This window comes from Lagenorhynchus albirostris, chromosome 15, assembly GCF_949774975.1.
Source record: "Lagenorhynchus albirostris chromosome 15, mLagAlb1.1, whole genome shotgun sequence".
NCBI lineage: Eukaryota > Metazoa > Chordata > Mammalia > Artiodactyla > Delphinidae > Lagenorhynchus > Lagenorhynchus albirostris.
The window spans coordinates 72,639,779-72,653,862 of record NC_083109.1 but is presented as its reverse complement, the minus strand read 5'-3'; the positions used below and the strand labels follow the sequence as shown (position 1 = coordinate 72,653,862).

At 50.8% G+C, this 14,084-nt stretch overlaps 1 protein-coding gene across 1 annotated transcript in view; it reads right to left on the bottom strand.

The window, feature by feature from the left end:
- Positions 1 to 902: 902 nt before the first annotated feature.
- The window catches only part of LOC132505106 (integrin alpha-M-like), a 39,204-nt gene continuing 26,022 nt past the window's right edge, over positions 903 to 14,084 (bottom strand). The window contains exons 16-31 of the mRNA XM_060122996.1: positions 11,607 to 11,737; positions 10,896 to 11,059; positions 8,410 to 8,564; positions 8,182 to 8,313; positions 7,936 to 8,009; positions 7,562 to 7,703; positions 7,344 to 7,466; positions 5,866 to 5,945; positions 4,916 to 4,999; positions 4,492 to 4,567; positions 3,523 to 3,630; positions 3,240 to 3,323; positions 2,968 to 3,081; positions 2,781 to 2,882; positions 2,443 to 2,553; positions 903 to 1,996 (exon numbers count right to left, since the gene is read on the bottom strand). Of these exons, the coding sequence (XP_059978979.1) occupies positions 1,925 to 1,996; positions 2,443 to 2,553; positions 2,781 to 2,882; positions 2,968 to 3,081; positions 3,240 to 3,323; positions 3,523 to 3,630; positions 4,492 to 4,567; positions 4,916 to 4,999; positions 5,866 to 5,945; positions 7,344 to 7,466; positions 7,562 to 7,703; positions 7,936 to 8,009; positions 8,182 to 8,313; positions 8,410 to 8,564; positions 10,896 to 11,059; positions 11,607 to 11,737 (1,752 nt within the window). The 3' untranslated portion in view covers positions 903 to 1,924. The remainder of the gene's footprint in view (positions 1,997 to 2,442; positions 2,554 to 2,780; positions 2,883 to 2,967; positions 3,082 to 3,239; positions 3,324 to 3,522; positions 3,631 to 4,491; positions 4,568 to 4,915; positions 5,000 to 5,865; positions 5,946 to 7,343; positions 7,467 to 7,561; positions 7,704 to 7,935; positions 8,010 to 8,181; positions 8,314 to 8,409; positions 8,565 to 10,895; positions 11,060 to 11,606; positions 11,738 to 14,084) is intronic.

The window sequence follows — 14,084 nt, the reverse complement described above, 5'->3', positions numbered from 1 at the left end:
CCACTCTCTCCCCCTACCTCCCTCATGCCTGCTGCAGGCCATTCCTCTGAGGCCATTGGGACAGTTAAAGAGAAAAGCTTTGGAGCCAGACAGAAACAGGTTTGAATCCCAGCTCCACCTCCTCTTTATCTGTATGACCTCAGGCAATTGAGATGATCTCTCTAAGTCTCAGCTTCCTCATAAGTGAAATTCAGACATCAGTAAATAGCAAGAGATGACCACTTAACAGGACTGATGTGAGCATTAGGATGGGTGCTAAGGGCAGAGTCGTGGGTACTGCACTGGCAAAGGTTGGGTGATGGGCAGTGGGAGAATGCCCCAGAGGAGGGAGGGCTACCTAGAAACAGCTATCAAAACTTCATCTGTACACACTCTTCATAGCAAATGCTGTTGGTATCCTGCCTGGATCCCTGTAGGCCTTGCCAGGGGCTGTGCTCACCTGGCAGACTTCCAACTGGCAGCATCTGTAGCCCTTTCTCTGGCCACCAGAGCTGCTCTGCCTACATTCAGGGCCGGCCCAGAGGTGCCAGGGAATTAGCACTTCCTTCCCCACGAAGAGCAACCCTCAGCCAATAACTATGTGGAATTGGTGTATCCACGCGCCAGCTCCTTCTCTGCTCGGGTGGGAAGTGTCAAGGTGCTTGTTCTACTTTGCGTCCCAGACCTCCCCGGTGGGGTTACACTCCAGGAGCTCATAACAGTCCCTCTGTTGATAATATACCCTTTACTGGCTGCCTTTCCCTCCCCAGCTCACGTCCCTCCCCCACTGGTATTTCCTGGAGTCTCTCTTAAATAAGCTTCTTTCACTCAAATTCTTCTCTTGGGGTTGCTTCTGGCAGAATTCAGACTTCCGGGAATGTATCCTATAAATTGTCTTACACATATGCAAAAACGACATATATTCAATTTATTAATTCACCATTGTTTGTCATTGCGAGAAGTTGGAAATAATGTATCAGAGGGAGACTGTTAAGGACGTTAGGATCCACCCACACAGTGGAACGTGGTGCACTATATAAAAGAATGAAAAAGTACTTTATGTCTTCATATAAAACAATGTCTGAGCCATATTAATGAAAAAAGCAAGATGCAGACAGTATAAACAACGCATGCTGCCATTTGTGTAAAAAAGCTTGTGCGTGTGTATGTGTGTGTGTGTTTGCATACGCCTAGAATCTTTGTGAAGGAGACCCCAAATGCACAACCTGGACTACCCGTTACAAGAGACCTAAATGGCTGGCAGACCAGGATGGAAGGGAAACTTCATCACACACCCTTGCGTGTCTTTTGATTTTGATACTACAGACCTGTTCATCTATTCAAAAAATAAAAGTAGCATTAAAATAATAAAGTGAATACATAAAGGGAGGTGCACCATTGTGCACTGGACACATCAGCTCTAGTGCGGAATGGGTTGGACAGGTTCCTGCTGGCTTGTCCGGGTAGGCTCAGGCCCAGCTGCATGGGTTCCTGCTGGCCTGTGGGCTCACCCATGAAAGGAGGTCTCACTTCCTATAGCTGGGGGAGGATTTCTTGCACTTCCCTTTGTGTTCACCCACAAGAGCTGCCATCACCTCTGTCCCTGAGGAAGAACCAATGGCACCTTCACTCCCACACAAGGAAGCCCAAGCAACTCCCTCTGCCTGAGATTTGTGCCAAAGGCACTTGTCCTCATGCAAGAGAGATCTGAGCCACACACACAATTCACACTCGTGCATGCACACGCACATACACACACACACACACACACACACACACAGGAATGGAAACCCAAGCAGGTTGCTCCTGAGTGAGACATCACTGCCCTGGTCTCCCAACAGATGTGTCCGTCCAGCAGCCTGGGGACCCGCTCGCTCTTCAGTCTGACCACATCCTGTTTGCTGCAGGGGAGGCCACTCAGCAAAGAGTGGGGAAGGAGCTGCTGTTACTGCGGGGGAGCAGTTTCAGGGCCAGCTTCAGTTATCATGTCCTTGTACTGCCGTTTGAAGAAGCCAAGCTGTGGAGGCAGAGACAGGGGAGTAAGGGCACCAAGGCCAGGAGGGCGAGTGAAGGCTATGCAGGCCAGGCTGGGAGATGGTGGGACCAAGAGCTGCAAAGAATAATGTGGTGGAGTGCAGAATAGATCTGGGGAAAGTGGGACAGGGAGGGGGATGGCATCACTATTGAGAAAGAAAAGAGGGAAAGAAATCTAAAATATAATAATAAGTACTCTTTATATAGTGTTTACTCTGTACCAGAGACTATTCTAAGTGCTCTAGAGATACAAACCCAAAGAGCTCCACAGAATGGGTATTTATAGTCTCATTTTACAGCTGAAGAAACTGAGGCTCTGTGAGCTGCCCGAGGCACAGCTGGGAGCTGAACCCAGGAAGGCGCTGCTGAGTGAGAAGCCGTGGGGGTGGGGGGAGGGGAGGGGCAGGAAGAGGGCCCCGGGGGACTTACCTTGTACAGGCCGCCCGTGATGAGGGCCAGGAGTAACAGCCCCCCAGCCGAGCTGCCCACGATCAACGGGACAGGGCTATATACTTCGTAAGGCTCCACCTTGGTCTCTGTCTGGAGCAGGGAGAAGGGGAGGGGGGGGCATCAGGGGAGAAAGACTCTGAATTTCTGGGGGTTCCCCAGTCAGACCTTGTGTGCTCCCCGAACCCCATGACTAAATCCCCTGTGCCCCCCAACCCCAGCCCTCACTCCTCCTTCCCGGCACCCCCCACCTCTCTCTCTCCCACAAGCCCAGCCCCCTCTCCTGCCTCCAGCGGTTCTTCTGTGTCCGAGACAGATACCTGGGCCCTCACAAATGCGCCCTGTCCTGGGAGCAGGGCAAACTCCGAATGATCAAACAAGATCTCCGCCGTGCTCACAACCTGAAGATGGTTATGCAAAGTCTGTGGGAGAGAGAGGATGGGAGCTGGACCCATTGGCCCTGGAGGATCTCATCTGTGCCCAGCCAAGCCTCAGGCGCCCACATACCTTGATGTACCAGTCAAATGAGAGGTTGCCCTTGAGGGTGACCTTGAATTCTTCCTGGACGCCAAAGGACGGGATGTCACACTGGATTCTCTGGCAGACAGCGATGGAGCAGTTCTGGGGAAGGGAGGAGGGGAGAGAGGTGAGCAGGAAAGCTGGATGCAGGCCACATCCCATGCACTCAGCCGGCAGTTGAGAGCCGGTACCGGGCCCAGGTGAGGGGGCAGTGCGGAGTCTGCGTGCAGCCCCGAGGCTGAGGCTGGGCTTAGTCTCACCAGCAGTGGGGCCTTCTTAAGCTCCCCCAGGAAGTCAGAGCGACGAGGGTCAATCTTGTTGGTGTGGCATCTACTGGAGAGGTTCTGAGGAAAGAGGGACACTGTGAGGACGGATTGAAGCGAGGGCTCCTGGGTCCACCCTCCAGGAGGTGAGAAAACCAAGGTCCAGGAGAGGGTCAGAAATGGCTCCAAAACCCAACAGAGGAAACAGAAGTGATTTTAGGAAAGACCAGGGCTGTGGAGAAAGGAGTTGGACCCAATCCTCAGGCCCAGCTGCGCTTACCTGGGAGAAGGTGACTTGGAGCTGGTCCCACACGGTCACTTTGTTCAGCTGGATGGGGACCAAGAAGACCACGCTGATGGGGAGCTTCCTCCCGCCCAGGTTGTTGAACTGCGTCGGGTGGGGAGGGGCAGATATCAGGGTTCTGGCCTTTCTGCCCCCACCAGCAACTAGAATCAGGCTCCCCACTCCCGACAGCCCAGTACTGAATCAGGCCTCACAGAGCCAAGCATCCTGCCTCTTGATGCTTTCTGAGAGACAGGAGAGCACAGGGGTTAGACACCCATTCCAGAGCCAGACAGGCTGGCGGAAGCAGTGGCTCTTCCACTCTCTAGGGGTGAGACTGTGGGCATGTTCTGTTAGCCTCTCTGAGCCCCAGTTTCTTCGTCTATAAACTGGGGGAGACAACAGTACCTCCGTCACAGGGTCATTACAAGGGTAAAATGAGTTAATTACATACATGTGTGTATACACATACGGATGCACGTGGTGGTGTGTGTGGATTCACAGCAAGCTTAGAACAGAGCCTGGCCCAAAGCAGGCACCTCATGCATGTTTCCCATCATTTTTTTTTTTTTTTTTTTTTTTTTTTGCGGTACGCGGCCCTCTCACTGTTGTGGCCTCTCCCGTTGCGGAGCACAGGCTCCGGACGCACAGGCTCAGCGGCCATGGCTCACGGGCCCAGCCACTCTGCAGCATGTGGGATCCTCCTGGACCGGGACACGAACCCGTGTCCCCTGCATCGGCAGGCGGACTCTCAACCACTGAGCCACCAGGGAAGCCCTCCCATCATATTTTTTTTGGCCACGCGGCATGCGGGATCCTAGTTCCCCGACCAAGGATCAAACCCATGCCCACTGCATTGGAAGGCGAAGTCTTAACCACTGGACTGCCCGGGAAGTCCCTCCTACCATTCTTCCTGTGTCCCCATCATCTCGATTTCCCTCCCCAGGCTCCTTCTCAGCTCCCCACCTGATACTGATGCTCTATAATGTGGCGGGTCTTCTCTGAGGCTGTGAAGTTGAGATATTTGGTCGAGACCTCAAGGCTGATGGGAGAAAGAAGAAGGGGCAGGAGGTGACAGAACATCAGGGGAGTCCTGGGAGGGGGTCTTGGGCTAAGTGTGTAAAGGGGTGAACAGGCACGCGGGTAACACAGCCCTGAGAGGGTGCGAGCGGGATGGTGTGCAGGGGCAGTGTGGGTGGGACCTCCAGCATGCGCCAGTTTGGGCCCCTCACACACACACGTACACATGCACGTACAGACATACACGTGCGCACACATATCCTCAGACTCACTCACAGGCACACGTGCACAGACTCGTGCACACAGGTACTCAATGCGCCATGTCCAGCCCAGTGGTGAAGGCAGAACTAAAAGCCCCAGCAGCCAGTACCTGGTGACCACCATGTAGACAGCGTATTTCACAGGCAGCTGCAGCTGGAATTTGGTTTTGTTGTTCCCAGGTATGTTGTTCTCACTGAAGGGAAACAGAGAACTCTGGTCAGCTCTTGAGAATTGAGAATCAGCCTTTCCTTCTCCTTCTTCCTCTCCCTCACCCTCCGTCACCAACCAACCACCAAGTCCTGTCCTCTCAGCATCCTAAACGCTGTCCTCTAAATCCAACAGAGGAAACAGAGATTATAGGAAAGACCGGGGCTGCCCCTGTGTAGCCCAGGCCCATCCCCACTCACCAGGACGGATGCCTGCAGAAGGGTGCCTTCTTCTCACTGGTCCCCTGAATTCAAAATGACTCCCACTCCAATCCCCCCGCTCCTGGAGAGTGATCTTTCTAGCATGCAAAGGTGATCACATCACTCCCAAGTTAAGTTGCAAATTCCCTAAGAGCACTCGTCGATCATTTCCTGACACGGCCCATGTCTAACCAACTCCTTCAATCCTGCCTCCTGTGCTCAGACTCAGCCTGACCTTTGCAGTCTCCGGGCTTTGCTTGGTCCACACTTCCTTCTCCCTGTCTTCATGCCCAGCCTCAATTCATGCCTTTGCTTGGCTAACTCACAGCCTGGATGTAGTCTTCTCTGAACACCAATCTCCCAAGAAGACTGGACATCATTCATTTCATACTGTATCATAATCATCAGCTTTCCTGTCTATCTTTGCCCCTAAATTATAACCTCTGTGAGGGCAAGAATCACAGCTGTCTTGTCCATCACTGTCCCACCAGCACAGGGGGCCACGCCTGGCACGTGGTGGGTGCTCAGTTGGTGCTTCTTGAGTAAACAAATGAGCTGAAGGGAGAACCAGTGGAGAGAGGGCAATGGTCCACCCTGAGCAGGGGGGCTGGGGGCTGGGACCTCAAAATGGAGGAGGCCAGGCATAGCGCACCTGGTCACGTTGGCCTTGAGAAGTAGTTTGTTTCCAAAGAAAGCATCAGGATTCACGTCAAATGTGATATTGAAGGTGATCTGGAGTTGGAGAAAGAAAAGACGGTGACAAGAGTAAGAGAGAAGGCACAACCCAAACGTCCATCAGCTAAAGAACGGGTAAATAAAATGTGGCACATCCGTACAACAGAATATTATTCAGTAGTCAAAGGAATCTGAATATTAATACATCCTGCAACACGGGTGATCCTTGAGAGCGTGATGCTCAGTCAAAGAAGCAAACCTATTGTATGATTCCATTCATATGAAATATCCAGAGTAGGTGAATCTCAAGACAGCAAATAGATTAGTGGTTGCCTAGGGCTGGGAGAGATGGGACGACACGGGCCCATGGCTGAGGGGAGCAGGGTCTTTTCTTGGGGTAATAAAATACTCTAACATTGATCATGGGGATGGACGCACAACACTGTGAACATTGCAAAAGCCACTGGATTGTATACTTGAAGTGGGTGAATTGTGTGGTAGATGAATTTTATCTCAATAAAGCTGTTTTTCAAAACAAAGAAACATCTACTTTAAAAAAAAAAAAAGAAGGGGGCTTCCCTGGTGGCGCAGTGGTTGAGAGTCCGCCTGCCGATGCAGGGGACACGGGTTCGTGCCCCGGTCCGGGAAGATCCCACATGCCGCGGAGCGGCTGGGCCCATGAGCCATGGCCGCTGAGCCTGCGCGTCCGGAGCCTGTGCTCCACAGCGGGAGAGACCACAACAGTGAGAGGCCCACATATCACAAAAAAAAAAAAAAAAAAAAAAAAAAAAAGAAGGGAATTCCCTGGCGGTCCATTGGTTAGGACTCCATGCATTTTCACTGCCAAGGGTGCAGGTTCAATATCTGGCCAGGAAACTAAGATCCCACAAGCCATGGAGGGGGGGAGGGGGAGGGGAGGGGGAGGGGAGGGGGAAGGGGAGGGGAGAGGGGAAGGGGAGGGGAGGGGGGAGGGGGGAGGGGGGGAGGGGGGAGGGGGGGAGGGGAGGGGAGGGGAGGGGGGAGGGGAGGGGAGGGGGAGGGGAGGGGAGGGGAGGGGGAGGGGAGGGGAGGGGAGGGGGAGGGGAGGGGAGGGGGGAGGGGAGGGGAGGGGAGGGGAGGGGGGAGGGGAGGGGAGGGGAGGGGAGGGGAGGGGGGAGGGGGGAGGGGAGGGGAGGGGAGGGGAGGGGGAGGGAGGGGGAGGGAGGGGGAGGGAGGGGAGGGGAGGGGGAGGGGAGGGGAGGGGAGGGGAGGGGGAGGGGAGGGGAGGGGGGAGGGGAGGGGGAGGGGGAGGGGAGGGGGAGGGGGAGGGAGGGGGAGGGAGGGGAGGGGGGAGGGGAGGGGAGGGGAGGGGAGGGGAGGGGAGGGGAGGGGAGGAGGAGGGGGAGGAAAGAAGAACTAGGGAAGAATTCAGAGGAAGACAAAGGAGAAAAAGGGAGAAGGAGCCAGCAGCCTGACCTCCGAGTTGTCTGGGAAGATGGGGTGGTTTATGCTGCAGCTGGTGCTCTTCAAGGTCCCAGACCCTTCAGTGGAGACGTCAGACTCACAGATCAGGCGCCAGGACCGCTGTGAGCGCTGGTTCTGGAAGGCAAAGGAGGCAGAGGTGATGATGTCAAACACCAGCCATGGGGGCAGGGAATGCAAAGTCAGATGGAGCCTGAGAAGGGTTTGGCTACCTGGGCTCCTGACACCCTCCGATAGGACAAGCCAGATGGGTAGAAGAAGGTGACCTGTGTTCTGTAGGAGTCCTCGCCCTGGTTTCTCACAGTCAGCGTCACGTTTAAGTCCCGAGAACCACCTACCACCAGGGTGTCCAGGCTGTGGTGGGAACAAGCCAGGCCATGAGATGCTGAGGGCTTTCCTGAAGCAAGTCTGCTCCAGGGGGAAGGAGGCGCGGACACTCGGAGACAGAAGACAGTGCACGAGGCAGCCACAGAAACACACCTCTGAGGCAGCTGCTCTGCGCCGGGCTCCCTTGGGGGCCAGGAGAAGAACAGAGCAGCAGGTCATGGTGCAGGTCTGGGGGTAAAAATGAGGACAGGAAACTCACCTCATAAAACTGAAGGTGATGCTGAGGTCATCCTGGCAAATGCTGTCATTGCCACAATTCTTCTCAAAGGGAAACTGCCGAAAACAGAGTATGAGGAAAATGAAAGGAAATCGTGAAAAGACGTGAAACGAAACAGTAAAATGAAATCTTGAAATAAAATTATGTGAAATGAAATAAAATGGGCTTCAACAACCTTGGCCTCTGGTCCCTTCCACACCCCGGCTGGACCCCAACTCCCAGACTCACCGAGGCTGTGAAGAGTGTTGGAGCGTCTACATCCAGCACTGGCCGGAGGTTCCCAAAATGGGACGAGGGCTTCCCCACCAGAGAGAAGTTGAGGCGCAGGGCAATGGGGGTCACTGAGTCCTCTACACAATCCTGAGAGACAGTGGGGGTTTGGTGGTCTGCCCTCCTCAGCATCCCAAGCCCACCCCATGCTTGGAGGACCCAGGAGTGTGGTCACCCTCTGCTCACCAGTAACCGGAGCTTCAGGGTCTCACATTGCTGACTTAGCCCCAACGTCACTATATGTCTGAGAGTGTTGTTCTTAGTCTCATCAAAGATGGCCTGGGAATGTGGGCGACCTGGGTCCAGAGCCAGGTCATATGTGATGGTGCTCTGGGTATCTCCTGAAGGGCCAGGGAAGAATGGTGGTGAGGAGCCTGGGTTTGGAGTCAGACTGGCAGGAGGTGGAGGCCCAGCTATCTGAATTTGGACATGTTAGCTGACCTCTCTCAGGGCCTCAATTCCTTATTTTTTTTTTTTTTTTTTTTGCTGTACGCGGGCCTCTCACTGTTGTGGCCTCTCCCGTTGCGAAGCACAGGCTCCGGACGCGCAGGGTCAGCGGCCATGGCTCACGGACCCAGCCGCTCCGCAGCATGTGGGATCTTCCCGGACTGGGGCACGAACCTGTGTCCCCTGCATCGGCAGGCGGACTCTCAACCACCGCGCCACCAGGGAAGCCCTCAATTCCTTATTTTTAAATTGAAGATAATAATTGGACCTTCCCAATAGTAAAAACGAAATAGTACCTACAGAGCATTTAGCATAGTGCCTGCCACACAGTAACTGCTCAATAAATAGTAGCTATTCTGTCACCTACTGGAAAATTAAGTATATTTTTTCTGGCTGCTTTTAACTTTTTTTCTGTCTTTGGTCTTCAGCAGTTTGTGCCTTAAGATGGTACAATGTCTAATGTTATCTTGCTTTGATTTGGTAGAGAATCTTATTATTTTTTATTTTTTTTGGCCGCATGGCATATGGGATTTTAGTTCCCCAACCAGGGATCAAACCCACGCCCCCTGCATTGGAAGCAGGGAGTTTTAACCACCAGACGGCCAGGGAAGTTCCTAATTTGGTAGAGAATCTTGATGTTTTTCATCAATTTTAGAAAATTCTTTACCACCATTTCTTTTTTTTTTAATTTTTATTTTATATTGGAGTATAGCTGATTAACAGTGTTGCATTGGTTTCAGGTGCACAGCAAAGTGATTCAATTGTACATATACTTGTTTCTATTCTTTTTCACATTCTTTTCCCATTTAGGTTTAACTGTTGCTTCTTTCTTATTCTCTCTCTCTCTCTCTCTCTCCCTTCCTTTTGGAACTCCAATTACATGTTTATTAGATCTTTCACCATGTCCCATATGTCTCCTATGGTTTATTTTTCATCCTTTTTTCTCTCTGTGTGCTCATCTGGATACTTGCAATTTACTTACCTTCCAGTTCACTAATTCTCTGTTCTACTTGTTTAAAATATAAGTATAGATAATTTACAATATTGTGTTAGTTTCAGGTGTACAGCAAAATGATTCAGTAATACATATATTTTTTCAGATTCTCTTCCATTATAGGTTATACAAGATATTGAATATAGCTCCCTGTGCTATACAGTAAATCCTTGCTGTTTATCTATTTTATATATAGTAGTATACATCTGTTTGTTCTGTTTCTAATCCACTATTAAATCTATCTATTGAATTCTCAATATCATTCAGTGTATTTTTCAGTGCTAGTGTTTCCATTTAACTCTATTTCATGAATTCCAGGTTTTATTTGAGGTTCTCCATCATTTCCTGTTTTTTCTTGAAGATATTAATTTTAGTTATCTTTTAAATTCCTATCTGATAATTTTAATTGCTGAATCACCTATGGGTCTATTTCTATTGTCTATTGTTTCTCTTGGTTTGCTGGTTTCAATGGACATTGTCCCAGTAGAAGGACCAAGGTGTATTTTAAGGTCCCTCTCAAATCTCAGCTTCCTAGATTTCTGTTCAACTCTTGAGCTCTCCAGTTGTTGTCTTCCACTGAGTTTCTAAAAGTATTGATCTGGACATGCATGGCTTAGAAGTCAGCCAATGACTTACAGGAAATTTCTATGTAGATTTTGGGACACCTTCTCTGTAATTCTCTAGTCTCCAAGACTTTGCTCTCAATTTCTAGCCATGCTGGCTGCCCAAAACTCTGACTGCTATCTCCTCAGTCCGGTAAGATGACTGCTAGAAACAAATTTTATCCCCTCCCCCTGTTTCCCTCTAGAACCACAATTACTCTTCCTCACCCCAAGCACAATGCCACTCTTTGAGAATAGAGACAAGGAAGGAAGTCAAGTTCGTTGTGATAAAATGCATATCTGAATGCTTTGTGAGTTTGTGTTTAGCTTCATCAGCTCAACCTCCCCTTTAAACGAGTCATCTCTCAGTTTAAAAAAAAAGACCTGGTTAGTTCACATGGATGGGGCCCTTCATTCTCTGGAGAACTGAGAGTGTAAAGGAGTGCCACATGCTTACTTCTTTAGGGGTGTTTGCTGGGCCTCCCCACCCACCCCCCCAGCAGGGGAACCACCTGCTCACTCCACCCAAGCTTGAAGAAGGCTATCAGAGCCTGTGAGAACTTTACTCTGGGCCACCCATCCATGTCCCCAGTGATTTAACCTCTTGAGACCTACCCAACCAGCCTCACCTTCTTTCAGCCTGTCCCGTGTGTTCTTGCGGACACGGAGGCAGACTCTGACCTCCCCAGCGATCTTTCCTTTCACCACCCGCTCACGACACTCATACACATCCCTTGTCACTTCCCTGGGTGTGAAATCCATGGTCACCTCAACTTTCAGCACTGGCTGGGACCTGTGGGGGGACACCAGAGGGCCCTCAGGGGTCTTCAGACAGCAAAGCCACTCCTTTAAAAGAAGATACCTGGGGGACTTCCCTGGTGGTGCAGTGGTTGAGAATCCACCTGCCGAGGCAGGGGACACGGGTTCGAGCCCTAGCCCAGGAAGATCCCACATGCCACAGAGCAACTAAGCCTGTGTGCCACAACTACTGAGCCTGCACTCTAGAGCTTGTGAGCCACAACTACTGAGCTCACGTGCTACAACTACTGAAGCCTGCATGCCTAGAGCCCACAAGCCACTGAGCCCGCGTGCTGCAACTACTGAAACCCGCACGCCTAGAGCCCGTGCTCCGCAACAAGAGAAGCCACCGCAATGAGAAGCCCACGCACCGCAACGAAAAGTAACCCCCGCTTGCCGCAATTAGAGGAAGCCCGAGCAGCAACGAAGAACTAATGCAGCCAAAATAAATAAATAAATAATTTTTTTTAAAAATTATTAAAAATAAAAAGAAGTACATATGTTAAAAAAAAAGAAAAAGAAGATACCTGGTGTGCTCTCACCTGAGCAGCAGCACGTGCCCCTGAGCCCCTACAGCCAGGTCCACCAGTCCATCCCCTGTGAGGTCCTGGCCCCCGCTCAGTGACTGCCCAAAATACTGGAGCCTCGGAGAGAACTGGGAGCCTGTGATCCGCTGAGGGTAGAAAAGAGGAGGAGAGAAAGGGGTGGGAAAGAACAGGAAAGAGTGTAACTCAGTCTCCTGGGATGACCCAAGGAGAGATTGTTTGGGCTCTACTCAGTCATATCTCCCACACCTTCTCAAGGAATTAGGGTAACTATTAAGCTTTAGACCACAACCTTGAGATGATATCCAAAGTGTCCATCAATTACTGGGTTTTCCAGGGAAAACAAAAAATATCACAGGAAAGAAGTGATATAGTACACTATTTGACTCAGTTGAATCTCTTACATGGCCAGGAAAATGCAAACACTGAACATAGATCTAACCAAAATTATCATATAAATTTAAGGAATGGGGGGGTGGGATGGGAGGCGTATGAATATGTGTCAAGAGGGGCCTGAAAGAAAGCTCAATCCTCACCTCCCATAGTGGGAAGTCAATGCGAAAACAAAAATCAAGAAGCAGCAAAATAATTGTGCCCTTGGGAAGTATGGAGAATCATTGAAAGAGCTGAAAGTCGTTTCCTCAGAGGAGGGAAAATGAAGAGGAAATCACAGTGTGGGTGTGGAAATTGTTGCTTTTCATAATAAGCTGTTAAGAACAATTTTGACTCTTTAATCTATGTGCAAAAGTAACACTGAAAGGATAACAGCCAAATATATTAAGACATTTTAAAAGTGATTTTGTCACGTACTTAATGCCGCTGAAGTGTACACAAAAAAATGGTTAAGATGGTGAGTTTTAGGGCTTCCCTGGTGGCGCAGTGGTTGAGAGTCCGCCTGCCGATGCAGGGGACACGGGTTCGTGCTCTGGTCCGGGAGGATCCCACGTGCGGCGGAGCGGCTGGGCCCGTGAGCCATGGCCGCTGGGCCTGCGCGTCCGGAGCCTGTGCTCCGCAACGGGAGAGGCCACGACAGTGAGAGGCCCGCGTACCGCGAAAAAAAAAAAAAAAAAGATGGTGAGTTTTAGGTCATGGATATTTTACTGCCATTTTTTTAAGTGAATTTATCAACTAGAAAGAATGAGGAAGTGCGGGATGTTGGAAATGTGCTATATCTTAACCTGGGTGGTGTTTACTCGAGTTCACAGAGAGGAAAATTCATCACTTGAGATTTGTGTGTTTACTGCATGTACATTACACTGCAAATTTTTTTGAGAAAAAGTTAGCGTATTCTGTTGGAAGGATGCTTTGCTTTGAAATTATATAATAATGGTAGTTGGGAGAGCCACAGCAGTTTTGCTCGTCCACATACTGATCACCCTAGCCCCAGTCACAGGAAAAGAGCAAGTAAAAAATGCAAACAGTAGAGCAATAGTATTGCATGACCCTTTTTGTATCTGTTTTTAATTCCAAAGTCTGTGGGGTGGGAGTGGGTGTATGGGGGGTTTGGTTGGTGAGAGCAGGTATGTAGGTGTGGGTGAGGGTGGGTGAGTGTGTGGACCCTCCCCTTACCTTGTTTTCCTTTCCAGGTGCAGATAAGGGGAGGGTGTTAAGACTTTCACTGTTGTTGTTTTTTCTTCTTCTTTTCTTATTATTTTACAAACCCTTGTGTCGAGGGCTGACTTTCAATAGATCGCAGCGAGGGAGCTGCTCTGCTACGTACGAAACCCCGACCCAGAAGCAGGTCGTCTACGAATGGTTTAGCACCAGGTTCCCCACGAACGTGCGGTGCGTGACGGGCGAGGGGACGGCCGCCTTTCCGGCCTCACCCCGTGTCCCAGGACGAAGGGCTCTCCGCGCCGGACCCCGGTCCCGACGCGCGGCGGGGCGCGCCGGCGGGGACGGCGGGGGACCGGCTATCCGAGGCCAACCGAGGCTTCCGCGGCGCTGCCGCATCGTTCCTCCTGGGCGGGATTCTGACTTAGAGACGTTCAGTCATAATCCCACAGATGGTAGCTTCGCCCCACTGGCTCCTCAGCCTAGCACATACACCAAATGTCTGAACCTGCGGTACTGTTTACTTTAGAATTTAAATTTGTACAAGCATGTAAAGCTTTTGTAATAAAAATGAAGTAAAACCAGAGCCTTCAAATCCCATTTACACAGAGAAACAACAGGTGCCAATGAAAAGAGGCATATTATAGTCTTCACACAATTGTGGAAAGAGGCTCCGTGACACAGAGGGAAGAACATGAGGCAGTAGTGCTTAGCCCGGGCTGCAACTAAAGAGCGTGTGAAAAATACTAGGGCCTATGTAGTGTACTATTCCATACACTAGAATGGGCAAAACTAATCTGTGGTGGAAAATAATTGGAACGGTAGCTTCTTCTGGGCGGGAATGGGGTCAGAAATTGACTGGATGGGGGCGGGAGGGAACTTTCAAAAGTGATAATTATGTTCAGCATCTTGATAGGATTG